This window comes from Carettochelys insculpta, chromosome 2 (genome assembly GCF_033958435.1).
Source record: "Carettochelys insculpta isolate YL-2023 chromosome 2, ASM3395843v1, whole genome shotgun sequence".
In the NCBI taxonomy this organism is placed as follows: Eukaryota; Metazoa; Chordata; order Testudines; family Carettochelyidae; genus Carettochelys; species Carettochelys insculpta.
In genome coordinates, this window is record NC_134138.1 from 114205833 (window position 1) to 114224208 (window position 18376).

The 18376-nt window shown below is 48.4% G+C and overlaps 1 protein-coding gene across 3 annotated transcripts in view; it reads left to right on the forward strand.

The window, feature by feature from the left end:
* The window catches only part of ADNP2 (ADNP homeobox 2), a 39816-nt gene extending 29361 nt beyond the window's left edge, over positions 1 to 10455 (forward strand). For all 3 annotated transcript variants that reach the window (XM_074987574.1, XM_074987575.1, XM_074987576.1), the window contains one exon: positions 5003 to 10455. In XM_074987574.1, coding sequence (XP_074843675.1) covers positions 5003 to 8071 — 3069 coding nt within the window. In that variant the 3' untranslated portion in view covers positions 8072 to 10455. The remainder of the gene's footprint in view (positions 1 to 5002) is intronic.
* Positions 10456 to 18376: the final 7921 nt, after the last annotated feature.

Here is an 18376-nt window from a genome sequence, read left to right on the forward strand (position 1 = left end):
TACTGGACTGCTTGTTGCACCTTCAGGAAACAGGCTTAACGCTAAATGCTATCAAAGTGCGTGCTGTTGCTATAGCAGCCTTCCATTGCACAACAAATGGCAGCTCTTTTCTCTGTAAACCCATCACCAAGAGATTCCTCAGCAGTCTGCAAAATACTTTTTCCCTCAGCCCACTCACCTGTTCCTATCTGGAAGCATGTATTCAAGAGCCTCCATGAAATCACCTTTTGAACCTTGGCAACTTGTCCCTGGTTATACCTATCAATGAAGGTTTCCTTTCTCGTTGCCATGGCTTCTAGCAGGAGGGCAGGAGAGTTTGCTGCACTTATGGCTGAACCAACCCCTTTACATAGCTTTCAGAAGAGACAGAGTGACACTTCAGCTTCGCCCTCAGTTCCTTCTGAAGAGCCCGCATCCTTCCGTATCAATGAACCTGTATACTTACCTGCATTTTTCCCAAAGCTACACATTGACCCACCACAGGCTTCATGGTACATTCTGGATGTCCGCAGAGCACTTGCAATCTGTATCAGTGACGCAAGATCTGGTTCAGATCTCCCAGACTTACTTTGTTTTGCAGAGGGCAGGCTGTCTCATCTCCAAGGATCTCTAAGTGGATTTCTACTTGCATTCATACATGTTATACCTTCCACAATATAGAACCACCTAATACTATCACAGTCCATTCTACCAGGCTTATGTCCTCTACAAGCTCATTCCTCAAAAATGTATTTCTCCAGAACATTTGCCAAGCAGCCACTTGGTCATCAGACCACACATTTGCCAAACATTATGCTCTCGCATCTTCCGTCTCTAGCAGTTGGACAGGTGGTACTATCCTCAGTGACCGTGACTGGGCTCCAAACCCGCCTCCATGATGCGACTACTGCTTCGTAGTCACCAGAGGGGATCACCCCGGGGATGCTACTTGAAGAAGAGTAAGTTACCTTGTGCAGTAACAATGGTTCTTTGAGATATGTATCCCCAAGGGTGCTCCACTACCCTTCCTGCTTTGGAACCCCATGCTCTGCAAGCATGTGGAGAGAAGGAATGGAGAGGCCTGTGCCCCACGTGTGCATAATGGACACAACTGGCACATGGAGGCACCGCGGCACATCCATGCTGAAGGAAGACACTCCTAAAAAATGTCTCCAGTTGCTGGCACAAGGACACACCAGCATCCAGAGTGGAGCATCCCTGGGGGGACACGTTTCAATGAACTAACATTACTCCACAAGGTGAGTAATTCTTTCATTTGTGCTGTGCCTGCAACTTTTAGACAGTTCCTTGGAGATACCCCAAAAGGGTGCCAAACTCTCAAGGGGTTATTCTTCCTTAAAAGTAAATCATACAGCCGTAGCACCTCCCAGTCTGAGTCTTTACTGCCACATTGATTCTCACTGTATGCTCCATCCAAGTTAAGCTGTGGTAGACTCCTGATTAGATTCTTTTATCCTCTTCAGGAGTCAGTGCACCTGAAGCAAGTATTTGTTCTCACACCAGCAAGCCTTTCCAAAACAAGGTAACAATTTATTAGATGCGTCACAAAGAATCTTTAAGTCCTCAGGGTAGCGTGGGGCAGAGCGGGATTTAAAAACAGTCTATATTGCCTTGACCCATGCAGCACCAGGACATATTGCAGTTATCTTGTCAGTCTCATGCCAGAGCTGCTGTTTTTCTGTAAAGGCCAGCTCTTAACACAGCTGTCAGACATCTTTTCCCTTTTGTTCTTTAGCTTGGGGTCTTTTTCTTGTTTTCAGAGAGGGAGGTGGAGGTGGAGACGCCTTTCCTTTGCTGCTGGGTGTCAGTTTCTCAGTCATTGAAGTTCTCTTTGTTTTTCCAGCTTTCATTGTTATGCATCAGTTTCAGCCAGTCCTTTGTTGACCAGTTCATACCACACCAGACAATTATGTGATCTGAACACCTCAAGTTTCCCGATGTGCCCTAAGAATATTTTATCCTTTCTGCATCTTATGACTAGCAATCTCTACTTACATCGGGCACTAACAGGCATATCATTTAGGAAAATTATTACAGCTATGTTTCTTTTTCTTACATACGCATAAGCAGCACCTCTTCTTGGGTGTCCCAATACCACTAGTTTTGTTGTAAAGTTTTGTGTTCCAATGTATCTTCTCAGAGCTGCTTTCATTGATACATGTTACCTTTTAGTATGCAAACATTTCAACATTCACTGCCTGGAAGCTCTGTAGTTCTTAGAGTTTCCAACCAGTTCTGAAGCAGCAGCCACTATAGTGGCTACTGCTATGGCAAACTAGCCACATTATTCTGAAAATATATTTATTGTTCCAGCCAACTAGTCATGCTTAACCAGACAGATAGCCCCATGTGGCTAGTGGCCTTGACACCACAGTATTAAAGCAATGAATGCTGATTTTGTTTGGTTTTTTTTTTGTTTGTTGGGGAGGTTGTTTTTAAAGAGGAGCCACAGGCTTATTCATATGAGACCCAGTATCGCAACCTAGAAGAATGGAAATATATGATTGAAGTGGCCCTTAACAATGTTTCAGAGACTATAGCAGGATTTATTTCATGTGAGAATGAATACTAGCTTAAGTGAGACAGAGGGAAATTACCACTCCTCAGCTGAAGTGCCATTCATAGAGACAGTAGATGCAGTGGCTCTTAGATGGAATAAGGTTTTAGTCAAATTAGAGAAGAATAATTTAGTCAGTTTAAATGTACCTTTTAAAGACAGCATTTTAAAATATTTAAAGCAGGGGTCAGCAACCTCTGGCAGGTATGCCAGCAGTGGCACACAAATCAGTTTTCATCGATGCCCGGGGTAGGAGCTCAGCCCTGCCCCTCCTCCCCCATACAGCTGGGAGCTTGCTGAAAGTCAGGCTACCTGTGGATTAACAAGAGACCAGCTGATGCTACCAACCACCACCTAAACGGTAAAGCTCTGCATGTTAATCTGTTTTTGTTAAGGAAGCTGTTGTAAGTAGGCCTGTTAGTGACTTTTAAAAACTATCTGGGGCACTCAGACTGTACATAGAGGTCAAAAGGTCAAATTTTAGCACTCCACCTCAGAAAGGTTGCTGACCTCTGATTTAAAGTAAAAATGCTTTATATTAATTAAATGTGGCTTCAGGGTATAGACTGTGTAATAAGAGTGATATTCTAAATTGAACTGCAAAGGAAAACAAATGGGTTTGTATATTATTCCTCTTTTTTCTTGTATTTAAAGGATGTTTGAAAGGTTTTGCAGTCTTATTTTTTTCCCTTTAATATTAACTTTTGGTGCATTGTGTATAGTATTTCCTAGTTTTATTGAAAGACTGGGTAAGATTAGGGGTTCTGATAGTGATTTGAGGGCTCTTTCTACCAATTCATTGAAGGATAAGGTATTGGAATCTTTAACCTCTTTCCCCCCCCCCTTACAGTGCATGGGGTGCATTAGTAGTTGACTTTATTTAAAGCTTTCCTTGTATAAATAAATCTGAATAAAAATCGCTTTCCTCTTAATTTCCCAAGTTTCATTTTCTGTATACAGATAGTCCCTGACTTACAAACGTGTTATGTTCCGAACACCTAGTCATAAGTTGATTTGTTTGTAAGTCGAAAATACCCTTATACTGTAATCCCGCAACGTACATGAGGGTTGCGTTCCACGCAGCCATTGCGTACCTTGAATTTCGTATAAATTGGAGAGGGCTTGGGTTGGGGCCCTGGGAGGGGGCAGCGGGCTTAAGCCTGGGGTGTGTTAGGGCAGCAGGGTTAGTGGGAGGGTGCAGTTGAGCTGGGGCTTGCAGGGGGTTGGACCTGGGCAGCAGGGGGTTGGGGCAGGTTTGGTGCGTGGTGAAGGAGTTGGAGCCAGGACCGTGGGGGTGGTGGGTAGAGAGGTTAGAGCCCTGAGCACAGGATGAAGCTGGGGCCCCACATGCCGAGGAGTGTGAGCTGAGGCCCCACATTCCAAGAAGTGTGAGCTGGGGTTGAACGGGGTGAACAGAGGTGTGGGGGTTAGCTGGGGAGGTAGTCTCATGTGCCTGCAGTGGCTTGCAGCTGGAGGCGTACGTTCACTGGTGGCTGAGAGTCGGAGCCTTGTGCATATGGAGTGGCAGGGTCAGCTGAGGACAGGGAGGTTGAGGGGTTGAGCTTGCTGGAGAGAGAGTTAAATGGGGTGAACCAGGGTGAGGGTGGGTTGAGCTGGTGGGTGACAGGGAGCCCCTGCGCACACCACCGGTGGCTGACAGCTGGAGACCCAAGTGTGGCGGGGGGGGGGGCGGGGGTTAAGCCAGGCAAGGGTGGAGTTTGAATGGAGGTGCACTGGGGTGGGGGGATTTGAGTGGAGGAGAGAGAGGGGCTGGGAGGTCTGCCAGGGCCCCATGCATGGGGTGCCTGAGCCAGGTAGGGGAGTGGTTGAGCAGGGGTGCACCGGGGTGCTTTAGTAGGGGGGCAGGTTGGAGCACTGCGCATCCTGAGCGATTTCGGGCCACATGGGGGTTGGGGTGATTGGGTCCAGGTGCATGGGGGTTCAGGCCTGGGTGTTTGTGGGGGTTGCAGTCAGGTCCATGGGGGCTGCAGCTGGACCCCCCCCACTGGGGAAGGGGAGCTGGGGTGCAAGGGGCAGGGGCAAGCTGGAGGTTTGTTGTAAGTCGATGTGTTTGTAAGTTGGGGACCACTTGTATTGTGTTAATTTTTTTAGCCCCTTTGATGCCCAGCGCCTTTAACAAACTGGAGTTTTGGGGGGTTTAGTTTTTTTTTTTTTTAACCAGTGTGAAGAAAAAGACCCATTTGGGCCTTCATTATACATTATAAAGAATAAAGATGTAAAAAATGAGGACAAATCCAAATGCTTAGATTAACTGTGCATGTCATCTTTATGTATGTCTTTGTAAAGAGGGTTGAACCTGTTTCTTGGGTGTCCACATGTGTTGGAGGCATTTTCTTTGTATTCATGAGAGAAACATGAAGTTTGTAGAATCTGTATTTTTTAACAAGGTGCTCTGTGAACTTTTTGTTGTTGTTTTATTTGCAGAGATACAGAACAAAGCCATACTGCTGTAGCCTATGCAAGTTCTCTTCAAAATTTCTTACTTCATTCAAGAATCACTTGCATCGATACCATGAAGATGAAATGGACCAAGAGCTGGTTGTTCCTTGCCCAAAATGTGCATTTGCTTCTGATTCAAAAATAGTGGGAAAACACATCCGGATGTTTCACTCTAATAGGAAACTACAGAACTACACAGTGAGCATTTTAGGTGGCATGAAACAATTCAGGAGTGACATTATAAACTTCACATGTCTAAAATGCCACTTTACAGACACACTGTATTACAATATGAAGAAACATGTGCTGATGAACCATTTTCAAAATTTAATAAGCACATATTTTGGTCAGAGACCAGATGAAAGTGAAGATTATTTTATTGAGCACTACTGTAAAAAATGTAATGCTACAGCAAACAGCCAAGACACTTTAATGTACCATGTTTTAACATCTGATGTGCACAGAGATCTGGAGAATAAACTTAGAGCTGTGATTTCAGAACATATTAAGAAACCAGGACTTGTGAAGCAAATGCATATTGCTCCGAAGCCTCCCACAAGTATAGCTGCACCATCTTCAATCCCCACCACTGCTCCATCTTCAATCCCCACCACTGCTCCATCTTCAATCCCCACCACTGCTTCATCAGGCACAGTTTCTACTCCAACTTGCATTCAACTTGCATTTCCTCAAAATAATCAAAACCAAACCATGGCACAGGGACAAGCAGTTCAAAACGCAGTTAGACCACTGGCTGTTTCAAATGCCTCTGGCAGCTTTACACATACATCTGCTGCTCCAGTTGTTACCCCACCACATGTTACCCTTGTATCCAGTCCACTCCCCGTAGGTCAGAATGTTAATCTTCAGCCACCGGTTCCACAGCCTGTCTTTGTTTCCCATAGGGTCCCTCTTAATCAGCCTGTCGGGCCTGGAGTTCTCCCCCTTGCTCAACCAGTTGGGACCATAAGTAGACCTGTTGCTCCTGGGGTTCTTCCGCTTAATCAACCTGTCAGGCCTGGTCTTCTTCCTGTTAATCAGCCTATTGGGGCCATTAATAGTCTGGTTGCCCCTGGGGCTCTGCCAGTAGCTCAGGCGGTTAGTTCTGTAAATAGACATGCTGGACCTGGAGTTCTACCAGTAACTAGGCCTCTTGCACCTGGGGTTCTCCCTATAAATCAACCTGTGGGGAATATGAATCAACCCATGGGTCCTGGGGTTCTTCCTGTGCCCCAAACTGTTACCTCAGGGGTTCTCCAGTTTAATCAGCCTGTTGCATCAGAGGTTCTTCCTGTGAGACAGCCTGTGAGACCCGGGATTCTCCAGCTTAATCAATCTGTTGCCTCAGGGATTATCCCTGCAAATCAGCCAGTCACACCTGGAGTTTCTCAAAACACCGCTTTCCTGACTACAGGCCCTATACTTAGACAGTTAATTCCAACTGGTAAGCAAGTTAATGGGATACCTACATATACCCTTGCGCCAGTTTCAGTTACTTTGCCTGTATCACCTGGGGGTGGGTTAGCAACTCTTACCCCACCTCAAATGCCCATTCAGCTAATGCAGTCTGGCACGGTAACTCAGGTATCTCGCTCTCCAGCAATTGCACCGGCACCATCTCCTCCTGTTGTCGTGACATCTTCCCACAGTATATCTACACAGTCTTCTCCATCTGCTCCTGAAACAAGCCAGGCACTCAAACAGGCTAAGCAATGGAAGACGTGCCCTGTTTGCAACGAGCTCTTCCCATCAAATGTCTATCAGGTTCATATGGAAGTAGCTCATAAGCACAATGCAGTAAAGACAAAGGAGACCTTTGAGCCTCACAAGCTTGCAGTATGTGCACCCTTTTTGAGGTGGATGAAAGCGAAGACTGTCCGGTGTTTCTCTTGTAAATGTTTCCTATCTGAGGAAGAACTTATAAAACATCTGTTGATGCATGGGTTAGCTTGTTTGTTCTGTACATATATTTTTCATGATCTAAAAAGTCTTGTGGAACACAGTAAGACTATGCATAACGGAAAGAAGAAATTACATGAAGAATACAGAAACAGAGGATTTCAACTTGATAATGATGCTGATGGTAACCCTGTATTTCCAAACTTTGACTTCAGTACACTGTTACCAAAAGAAGAACTTGATGAAAAGGAAGTACACATAGCAGTACTTGCAGGGGTAAACACAAGGACCCTTGTACCTATCTACATCAAAGTGAAGCCTCAGACAGTTGAAGTGAATGGTATTGGTAGCAACAAAAAAGTATTTACATGCCCCTTTTGTTTTGGTACTTTCATTAGCAAAGAAACCTATGAAATGCATTTGAAAGGGCGGCATCATATCATGCCAACTGTCCACACAATTTTAAAGTCCCCTGCTTTCAAGTGCATCCACTGTTGTGGGGTATACACTGGAAATATGACTCTGACAGCTATTGCTGTGCATTTGCTCCGCTGCAGAAGTGCTCCCAAAGACAGCAACTCAAGTATCAAAATGCCGCTTGAGTACAATGAAAAGAAAGAGCTGTCATTTGTTAATGGTGAAAAGCATGATTCTGTCTCTCAATCTGCTAAAAGGAAACAACCTGATCTATGTTCTGTTGCAGAGGACCAAAGGAATAAAGAACAGCAGCCTCAGTCCTTAAATACTGGCACAGCGCCATCTTCAGATAAAGATGTGAATCTAGGAGTAGTGCCTATCAAGAGACAAAAGGTTGAAAGCAGGACTGAGATGAAAGGACCTTCTTCAACAGAGGACCTCCGTATTCTAGCATTAGATCCTAAACAGTATGAACACAGCTCATATGAAGCTCGAAAGCAATTTCTGGCAGATTACTTTCACAAGAGGCCATATCCTACAAAAAAGGAGATGGAATTACTGTCATCAGTGCTGTGTGTGTGGAAAATGGATGTTGCATCATTTTTTGGGAAAAAACGACATATGTGCCTAAAGGCGATAAAAAGTCGCCAGCCATCTGTGCTGCTAGGTTTCAGTATGTCAGAACTTAAAAATGTAAAGCACAGTTTGAGTTTGAAATGTAAATTGCAGGATCTGTAAAAATGCTTTATAGTTTTAAAAAGGCATATAATTGCATACTTCTCAGTTAGCAGTTTATTACATGGGTTAATTTCTTTTAACTTTACAAACTAACCTTTTGGAGGGTTGTGGTAGAACACAGTCTCATTCAGATTTGACTGTGTCGTTGAAAAAAGCAGCAGTGATCGTAGATCTGAGGAAAGTAGAGCCTTCAAATTTTCAGCTCTGGAATTTGTTCAGCTTTTTTTGTTTGTTTGTGGAGTGTTTTTTTTTTTTTTGGTTTTTTGTTTGTTTTTTTACCTCCTCACCCTCATTAGGCTGTTATACCACCATGTGTTGTCTTGCCTGATTAAAATTTATTTTTTCTCAACCATGTCCTCTCCCTCCCAAAAAAGTGCAATAATATTGGTTAAAATATCAACAAACTAAATGAGAAAACAGAACTAACTAAAACTTCTACATTTATTTTATTCTTATCCGCTGAAGAAAATTATTGCTAGTTGTGACTTCCTCCTCACCCCCCAAAAAGCTAAATTTATTATAGCAATAGTAAAATGTATACAGCAATTACCCTTTACCCCTAAAAAAGTACATATGCCAGTTCTAGTTCTTGTGATGCACAGTAGCTAAAGTCTGTACGTTTTTAGGTGGGAGGTGGGTTCCTCTAAGTAACTGAAAGTAGGTGACTTACACTGGCTATGATTTTGTGCCCAGACAAATAACTCTTTCTTAATACAAAGGCATTGTTTATTGTCACATTGTAGATGTGGGGCACTCTCTAGGTGCCAAATTTGTACAGTTGCAAAGCCTACAAAAGGTGACGTTTTAGAGAATTATCCATGACTTTGCTGCACCTTGACAGTGTGATTTTTATCCACACACCATTCCTTACCTGTAGAGATCTGAGTCTAAGCATCACTGAAGACCATGGTAATTATGATGACTGAATGTTGGTTAGGGTACGGAGCGAACCCATGTCTCTTTTTTTAATAACCAATGAGAAATTTAGCTTAGCCACTTTCCTTTTTATAACAGTTATAAAGCAGTTAAATCTAGGAGAGGATGAAGTGGTAATATGGTACCTTTCACCTATATTCCATTGCTTCAAATGGGGCTTCCAGACAAGATGAGTACATATTCTTGCCATCTGACAAATAGCTGATATGAAAAAAAAAATTGGTCTCAAACTAGTTTCTAGTGAACAAGAGACTACATCACAAAAGGTACACTTGGCGAGTGAGAGTCAAAGGATTGCATGGGCTTGGTGATTAAGCTACAAGTAAAGTGAATTAGGGATGTCATTTGTGGTCACTTGCAATACCAGTTTGCAGCTGTATCTATTGTCTTGAAAAATGGAGGACTTTGATTTTAATCAGATTCTGTTCGGCACTTTCGAAACCTCACTGGAATTAATTCATGTCAAACGACTAGTCACGGAGCCCATCCAGAACAAATATTGCAACATGTGGTCTGTCCTGCCACTGAACTTGTGCTGATGACTTATTTAAAAAGGAAAATGGAAGAATGTAATCAGTGTGATTAATTTAGGTAATTAAAAAGTCAGTTTTTTTCCTTGTCAACAAATTTTCATCCCATAATATTTTTTTTTAATTTTGTGTAAGTGTAACTTTTTTGTGAACATTTCAAGTAGTTGCATAACGGGCACAACTGTAAAAGCAGTAACTATAAAAGGTTGCTGATTTCTCATTTGAACCTCTACAAATTTTAAAAGATCTGTATTTTGGATTAAAAGAGTGGTATTTTCCTAGTTTTGAAAAGATGGTGAAGTGTTGTCATATTTACCATTCCGGTAGGTTATGAAAAAAGACCCACGATAAGATTTAACCTACTCACACAGGGCAAACAGAGAACAAAAATTCTGTAAGGATTATTTTGTTTTTGAGGATGAGAGTGTGGGGAGGATAGATCAACAGGACCTAATTTTTTCTTACTTTGACATTGTCCTGAAACAAGCCTGTAGGTAATCAGACTTGTGACTTGGCTGAGTTTAATTTGTGAACCAGTCTGGAGTGCTCAGGGTGATTTAAAAATACTTCGAGGTCTCAGCTTGGAGGGGGAAAAAGGAGCACAAGTAGGCTGTATATACTATGGGCAAGATTTCTCTCTGGTGTAACAGCTTTTCATATGGATGAAGTTACACTAGGAATTTGGCACTATTGATCTAAAAGACACCTTAAGATGAATGGTTTAAGGTACTGTTTTATATATTATCAATAATGTTTCTTAGTGGGAGAGACCTGGGAAGTGATAGTAGAGCTGATACTTGCCATGGTGGTGGAGGAAACAATACAGCTTTACCAGAGTTTTCCTTATTGTATGCTGTCCAGTAACAATGTTAAGCATTTTATCTATTTGGCCTTTAATTTCACAGTTTCAAATAAATAGACTTAATTTTTTTAGGTGTGTGCATATGGATCATTATTTTAAAAAATAGTTTGTAATGTTTGATTAACATGCAGCATGAAAACTTGACATGAAAAGTGAATAATTTGGATTTAAAACAGTTACATCTAAGTAAAACAGAAATAAAAACCTTTTGATCTTCAGTTCTTCAAAGAGGGAGAAGGGACATGCACCACTGCAAAACAGTTTGTTATAGGGTAGAATGTACTCTTATCTATGAAATCTTGAATCCACAACCTTTCCTATAAGTCTAGTGCTCCAAAGGCTGACTCCTGAGCATTTAATAACAGTAGGAGCGGGATCGAAACCTAAAATACTTTAAAGTGACTGTTGCAGGGACAAAGACAACATTTGTTTTAGAAAATAGACATGATTGACCTAGGGAACATCCTAATTCTTACATGTGTAACAGTATATCAGGTACACCTGAGTAAGATACCAATGTCAGCCTAATTTGTGCTGTAGCTGTCTGAAACATGAGACTGCTGCTCAGGAAGGTACTAGTCTATATTTGAAGTTCTTGTTCCCATCTCCTGAGTGTAGTGATTGTGGCTGGCTCCTGCAGAATCTCCCATTAAAGAAGTTAGCTCCTTCAGCAGCTCCTTTGGGGAAAGGAAATGGGCTGCCACCTATCTGAGTCAGCAATTTTTATGAGCACAGAAGGATAACTGAATAATGACCTGCTCAGAGAGTGAAGATACTATCTTATGAAGAGGTATCACAATTCATTACAAAATGTTTTCTTAGTGGGGTAGGCTGCATTTTTAAAATGAAAAATATTATGAAATCAGTAAGCATAATGCAATCTGTAATCAGGAAATTTACAATGAAAGCATATCTGTAAGGTAACTGGGATCATGTTTTGATTTATATTTAACTAACAAACCCATTTCATATGTGTACCATTTCCCCTGCCTCATAGTTAATGATGCATTTAATAACTTTGTATCTCCCACTTTTAAAAAAAAAGTGCCAAACTTTCATAATGTAGTTTACAGTTCTGTGGAGATTAAAACCCTAGAAAATGAAGTAGTAGTGAAAGAAGAGTGATTGCTGCAAAACTTATGCCCTGTCCTAACAAAGATTTCACAAGTGAATTTAAGATGCACCAGCCCAGTAGCCTTTTAATTAGGACTAAAAATGTGCATACTGAACAAATGTCCCTGCAGTCTCTCTCAATGTGGAAGTTAAAAGCGGCCAAACTGGCTGTAGAATATTTTGTGACCATGCAATTTTCATACATTTGTAACGTTAGGACTTCCAGACAATGCTTTTCCAAAGTTGGATGTATACATTTTCTTTTAGGGTTATGTGATGGTTTGGGGACCACTCACTAGGAATGGGTTCTGTCACAGCCTGCCTTGTAAATGGTTTCATCCTGGCTTCCAGTAACCTTCCACTCCTGAGGTTCTCCAAATTCATCCCCTTGGAGCTTTAACCACCAGCCATTCCCCCTCTGGCTTGTCTACCCTGCAGGCATATAACCACCCCCTCAGGCCTTGGTGGAATATTGCTGGTCCAGTTGGGTGATGAATGAAGTATGAAGTGGCTCAGAATAAATTTTTTTAAAGCCATGCAAGCCTGTGACATGTTTGGTACTGCAATTGGCCTTTGCCCTGCTATGAACGGGGGTAATGGCACCAGTGTTGCCCTGATTAAACAGTTGGTCAACCCTTTCCTTTCATGGGTGGCAGAATTCAACCACTGTGCTCCATGAGAGCTGCTAAACAACAGTATCAGGCAGCTGCAGGCCAAAGGGTGCCTGTACCAGAATGGCTAATCGCTCCTGAGTCCCACGTCAAGGGACTTCAGAGTCCAAGTGTGTTCTGAGTGCTTATGCTGCTTTGAGGTGGCACCATGGAAGGGAATCACTTCCTGTCTCTGCTAATAAAGCCAGTGTGATGTCCTGGAGCGAGTGGTTGATACTCTCAAACCAAGGAGTTTTGCAGTACCTTAGAGACCAACAAATTTATTATTTTCATAAGCTTTTGTGGTTAAAACCCAGTTCTTCAGCTGAGACCACAAGCCTCTTGAGCCAGCATCAAAGCTGGGGACAGAGCAGCCTCCTTGTGGATGTAGCTGATGTTTTTCTCTGTGCTCTAGGCTTTAAATCCGAGCAACTCAGACTTCGCCTTCGAGTGCTCCCTGTGGGTGCCCCCCATAGGTGTCGGAACGTCCCTGTGCTGTAGATCTGAAGCTTTGCAGAGCAGTGCCCTCCCATGTGCCTCGCATGCTTAGGAGCCAGGAGATGACATCACCACACTGAGGAGAAAGCACGCGGCACAGCTCTGCCCAGTTCCTTTTCTACCATCTTCAGCTGTGGATGGATGCAGAGCAGCTCTTCTTTCCTGACTAAAAGAACTAGGAATTTTCACTTAGCCTCCCTCCTTTCCCTCATATTGGCTACGTCTACACGTGAAGCCTACATTGAAATAGTCTATTTCAATGAATAACGTCTACACGTCCTCCAGGGCTGGCAATGTCGATGTTCAACGTCGACGTTGGGCAGCACCATGTCGAAATAGGCGCTGCGAGGGAACGTCTACACGCCAAAGTAGCACACATCGAAATAGGGATGCCAGGCACAGCTGCAGACAGGGTCACAGGGCGGACTAGCACTTGCGGGGCAACAGCTAGCTGCTCCCTTAAAGGGCCCCTCCCAGACACACTCAGCCTGCACAGCATGCGGTCTGCAGAGCCATAGGCACACACACCCCGGGCGACTCAGGCATGGACCCCCAGCAGCAGCAGCCAGAGGTCCACCCAGCCCTCCCGGCAGGAGCAGGGCTTGCCCTGATCCATGCCATGCGGGAGGCAGCTGAGCACCTCCTTGCTACACCGGAGGAGGAGCTGCCCCCAGGGCAGCAGGGCTCAACCCCCAACCCTGCAGCACCCCGCCCCCCTGCCCCACCTCACACGCCGGCGGCTATGGAGCTACCCCACCAGCACCGACTGGTGGGAGCGGCTGGTGCTTGAGGATTGGGACGACGACCGCTGGCTCAGGAACTTCAGGATGAGCTGGCAGACATTTATGGAGCTGTGCCAGTGGCTCACCCCCGCACTCAGGCACCAGGACACTGCCATGCGGCGTGCCCTCCCTGTGGAGAAACGGGTCGGCATCGCTGTCTGGAAGCTGGCCACTCCAGGCAGCTACTGATCCGTGGGACAGCAGTTTAGTGTCAGCAAGGCCACTGTCGGGGCTGTCCTCATGGAGGTAAGAGAACCCACGGGGGGAGGGCAGAGGAGGGGAGGGGAGGGGAGGGCCACGCACACCCTGCTCACCCCTCATTGGTGCTCTCCCATGTGCTTTCCCTGTAGGTTGTGCGTGCCATCAATGCTATGCTCCTGCACAGGCTCGTGAGGCTGGGGGACCCAGATGCCACCATCACGGCCTTTGCCACCCTGGGCTTCCCCAGTTGCTTCGGGGCTCTGGATGGGACTCACATCCCCATCTGCGCCCCGCATCACAGTGGAGGACGCTACATCAATCGCAAGGGCTACCATTCTGTGGTCCTCCAGGCCTTGGTGGACAGCCGGGGCCGTTTCCAGGACATTTATGTGGGCTGGCCTGGCAGCACCCACGACGCCCAGGTTTTCCGGAACTCGGGCCTGTGCCGTCGGCAGGAGGCGGGGACCTACATCCCCCAGCGGGAGATCCCTGTGGGGGACACCACCATGCCCCTCTGCGTCATCGCAGATACGGCATACCCCCTCCAGCCCTGGCTCATGCACACGTACACGGGCCATCTCTCCGCGAGCCAGGAGCGCTTCAACCAGCGCCTGAACCACGCGCGCCAGGTGGTGGAGCGCTCATTTGGCCGCCTGAAAGGACGCTGGAGATGTCTCCTGACCCGCCTGGATGCGGGCCCCAACAACATCCCCCTGATTGTGGGTGCCTGCTGTGCCCTGCACAATTTGGTGGAGAGCAAGGGGGAGGCCTTTTTCCAGGGCTGGGCTGTGGAGGCCGGCAGGGCCAACGTGCAGCCACCCGCTGCCCCCAGTCAGCAGGTGGACCCCGAAGGGACCCGGGTCCGGGAGGCCCTGCGGGCCCACTTCGATGATGAGGCCGCGCGGTGAACTCTGCCAGGCCCCCCACTGCCCCCCCCTTCCTCCACAACACTCCCTGCCCCAACGCCCACACCATGGAGCACCCAACCGCACCCCCCTCCCACTTTTCCTGGACAAATGACAGCACGCACTTGTGGCTGAACTTAAACTGCTTTTTCGTTTAGAACTTTTTTTTTTTAACTATAAATAAAACAAGAACAAACTACATACAACGTGTGGAACAAAAGTAATGTGTACAAATAAAACAGTAATAAAAAAGTTTGTTCACTAATAAAAAGAAAACCAGGGATGATAAATGGGAGAACTATTTACATGGGGGGGACAGGGCAAACGGGGGGCACAAATTAATAAGTGACAACTATATACAAGGGGGGGGCCACGTCCCGGGCCCCTCGCCCCTAAAGTCCGGCACTGGGCGTGGGTGGCCAGGAGCCCCGCCGTGGCCGTAGCCCTGTCCGGGGCTGGCTGGGGGCGGGGCGGACTGGAAGATGTGCCCGGTGAGTCTCAGCTGGCTCCAGGGGTCCCTCGGCGCTCCGGCCCTCGGTGGTGGGTGGCGGGCCGACGGCGGACGGGACGGCGACATGCGGAGCAGCTGGTGGTGCGGCGGGTGGAGCAGGCAGGGCGGGCGCTGCGGCGGCTGGCACAGCATGGGGGGCCAGGTAGTCCACCAGATGGTTGAAAGTGTCCACGTAGGCCCCCCATGCCTCTTGGCACCAGGCCAGCGCCCGCTCCTGCAGTTCGAGGCGGCATTGCTCCACCCGCAGAAGCTGCTCCGCCACCTCTAGCTGCCAACGGTGGATGGCCAGCAGCTGGGGGTCCATCGCCGTCGGCTGGTGGTGGCGCGGGGGTCCACCGTCTAGCCCGCCGTGGGGCCGGTCGGTCCTCGGCCGAGGGGCTTGCCTGGAGCGATGGCCCCGGAGGGGTCTCCGGGACCACTGATGCCTCGCCGGCGCTCTCTTCCGGCCCTTCCGATGGTGCAGCTGCGGGACACAGGAGAGGAGGGTGGGGAAGAAGAATGGAGACAGGCGTTAGTGTAGGCCCCGAGCTGTGGCCTTTGTCCCCCCAGCCCTGTGCTGCAGGTTCCCCATCCCCGTCCCCGGGAGATGCTGCTGTGATGGATGGGGTTCAGGGGTCCCCCTGCACTGCACCCCATCCCCTGGTGGAAGCGACTCTCACTTCACTCCGCAGGGTCTGACAGGAGAGGTTTCTTAGGCCACAGATGCCCAGTTTCTCCCAGGAGTGACATCACCAGCTGTCGGAAGAGACAGTCCTTCCAACCCGTCGTGGGGAGAAGACCCCAAGGGGTGCCCCTCTGGGATGCAGCTTTCCCCCTCCTCAGGCTGGCTGCCTTCCAGCTCTCCCTTTCCCTAGCCTCTACCTGTGGCCCCCGCCCTCCCCCGCCCCATTTCAAAGTCAGCTTGGCTCCTCCCTCCTCTTTGTTCAGGGCAGAGGTGTCACCTGCGAGCTGTAGCCCCACGATCATCCTTTGCCCCTGGGAGCTATTCGGCGCTTGTTGCTCATATCTAGCCTGAGTCTCCCTTTTGCACTCCCGCCACTCCATCACATGCTGCTGCTGCTGCGGGGTGTCCCACCCCCTCCTCCCTGGGGGCCCCTCGAGGTTCTGCTCCCCCCTGTCCCGGGGATGGGGCATGGCACTGTCGTGCGAGGTGGGGGGGGGGGCAGGGGCTGATGCACTGCTGTGAGGGACATGGCCCTGCTGTCCTTGGGGCCATGGCCATGTGAGCACGTCAGGGGCCCTGGACACATATCTATTACCCCTGCCCCTCAAGCCCAGGGGTGTACACCAGAGGGGGGTACATACCTGTTGGTCCACTCCCATGGTCCAGCGATCCCTGGGGGGGGGCGGAGGCCCGGCTGCTGCTCCGGGATAGCAGGAGGAGGAGCTGCAGCCCGGATTGTGCGGAGGAGGAGCCCCCCCCCCCACCCCCCTCCTGCTGCGATGGCCCGGGGGGTGGGGTCCGGGAGGGAGCCCCCGGGGTGCGGGGCTTACCTCCGGGGCGGACTCCAGCTGCAGGGCCTGCTGGGGCTCGTCGGCCGAGGTATCAAGGGTGGCCAGAGGGGAGGAGGTGTGCCCGGGGCCCAGGATGTCCCTGAGCTCCCTGTAAAAGGGGCAAGTGACGGGGGGAGGCCCCAGATCGGCCGTCCGCATCCCGGGCCTGGGCATAACCCTGCCGCAGCTCCTTCACCTTACTCCTGACGTGATCAGGAGTGCGGGCAGGGTGACCCCGGGCAGACAGGCCCTCGGCCAGCCGAGCGAACGCATCCACGTTCCGCCTTTTGCTCCCCATTACCTGGAGCACCTCCTCCTCGCTCCAGAGCCCCAGCAGGTCCCGCAGCTCGGCCTCCGTCCAGGAGGGGCCCCGCTGCCGCTTGCCAGCCTGGCTGCCCGCCTGGCTGGGCTGACTGCCCTGGCTCCCCTTGGGGGGGGGGGGGGGGGTCCCCTGGGGGCGCTGCTGGGTGGCCATTGAGGGTCCTGTGGCTGCTGAGGGACGTGCAGGCTGGCCGCGTGTCTGAGCTGCTGCCTGCACGTTCCCTCAGCTTCCTGCACAGGAAGGGAGGGGGAGGGGACCTTTAAGGGGCCGCTCCACGCAGCCACCATTGAGCTGAGGGGCTGGAGAGAGCATCTCAACCCCTCAGCTGATGGCGGCCATGGAGGACCCCGCAATTTCAAAGTTGCAGGACGCGCAATGAGTACACGGTCCCTACTTCGACATTGACCGTCGAAGTAGGGCACTATCCCCATCTCCTGATGAGGATAGCGACTTCGCCGCCTCGCTGCCTAACGTCGAAGTTAACTTCGAAACAGCGCCCGACGCGTGTAGCTGTGACGGGTGCTATTTCGAAGTTAGTGCCGCTACTTCGCAGTAGCGTGCACGTGTAGACACAGCTATTATGTTATTTATTTTTAAATCATTTTTACTTCCCCCCCAAACAAAAAAAAATGGCAGCAGCTGCTGCTGGACCACAGCAGTGTTTTATTTCTTACAACAGTTTTTTATTTGAAGAGCCAGCCCATTTTTTTTCTTTTTAATGTCTGAATCTATGCAGACTTGTGATGCCGGTGGAGGCGCTATGCCTTTGTTTGATGGGCACGCCTTATGCCTCAAGTATTTGGGTGAATCTCACAGCATTTCTAAGTGCCTCCCTTGCCAAAGTTCCTCTCATTTAGGGACCTGCCAAACGGTGTGCAGGTGCAGCAAAAGCCCTCAGCTAGGATAGCTACATTGCCCCGCAGAGGCTCCCAGGCTGTGACAGCTTCACCGGATCGCTTTCTCAGGTGCCTCGCGTTCTCTGGTGCCACCCATGTTGGGTACTGTAGAGAGATGCAGGTCCTCTTCGGCAAGGAGATCTGAGAGAGAGACCAGGTGAGACCCGCCCCCCGCAAATGGGCATCTGAGGCATTTGCTCCTGAGAAGCAACATGTACCTCCTCCAGCGCCATGTTCCCTGGTGCCATCAGTATCTGGCGCCATGAGGAAATGCAGGTCCACCTCAGCCAGCAGAACTGAGGCAGAGACCAAGTGAGCCACAGCAGTTGGCACTCTTGAGGCATCAGCTTTGGAAACGTTACATATGCCTCCACCAGCAGCTCCTACCAGTTCTGCCTTTGTGCCAGAACAAGTGGCTCCATTTTTTTTTTCTTTCATTTTACCTCAGAGGACCCTGTTAACCTTTCTCCCACTCTTTCTGTTTTACCTCAGGCTTGTAGCAGCTCCTGCCTACCTGTTTTACTGGGCAAGAGCCTTTTAATTTGCCTGAAGGGGGAGTCACTGAGGAGAAGGGATGTTTTTAAGTGAGCCCTATTTTGTCTCAG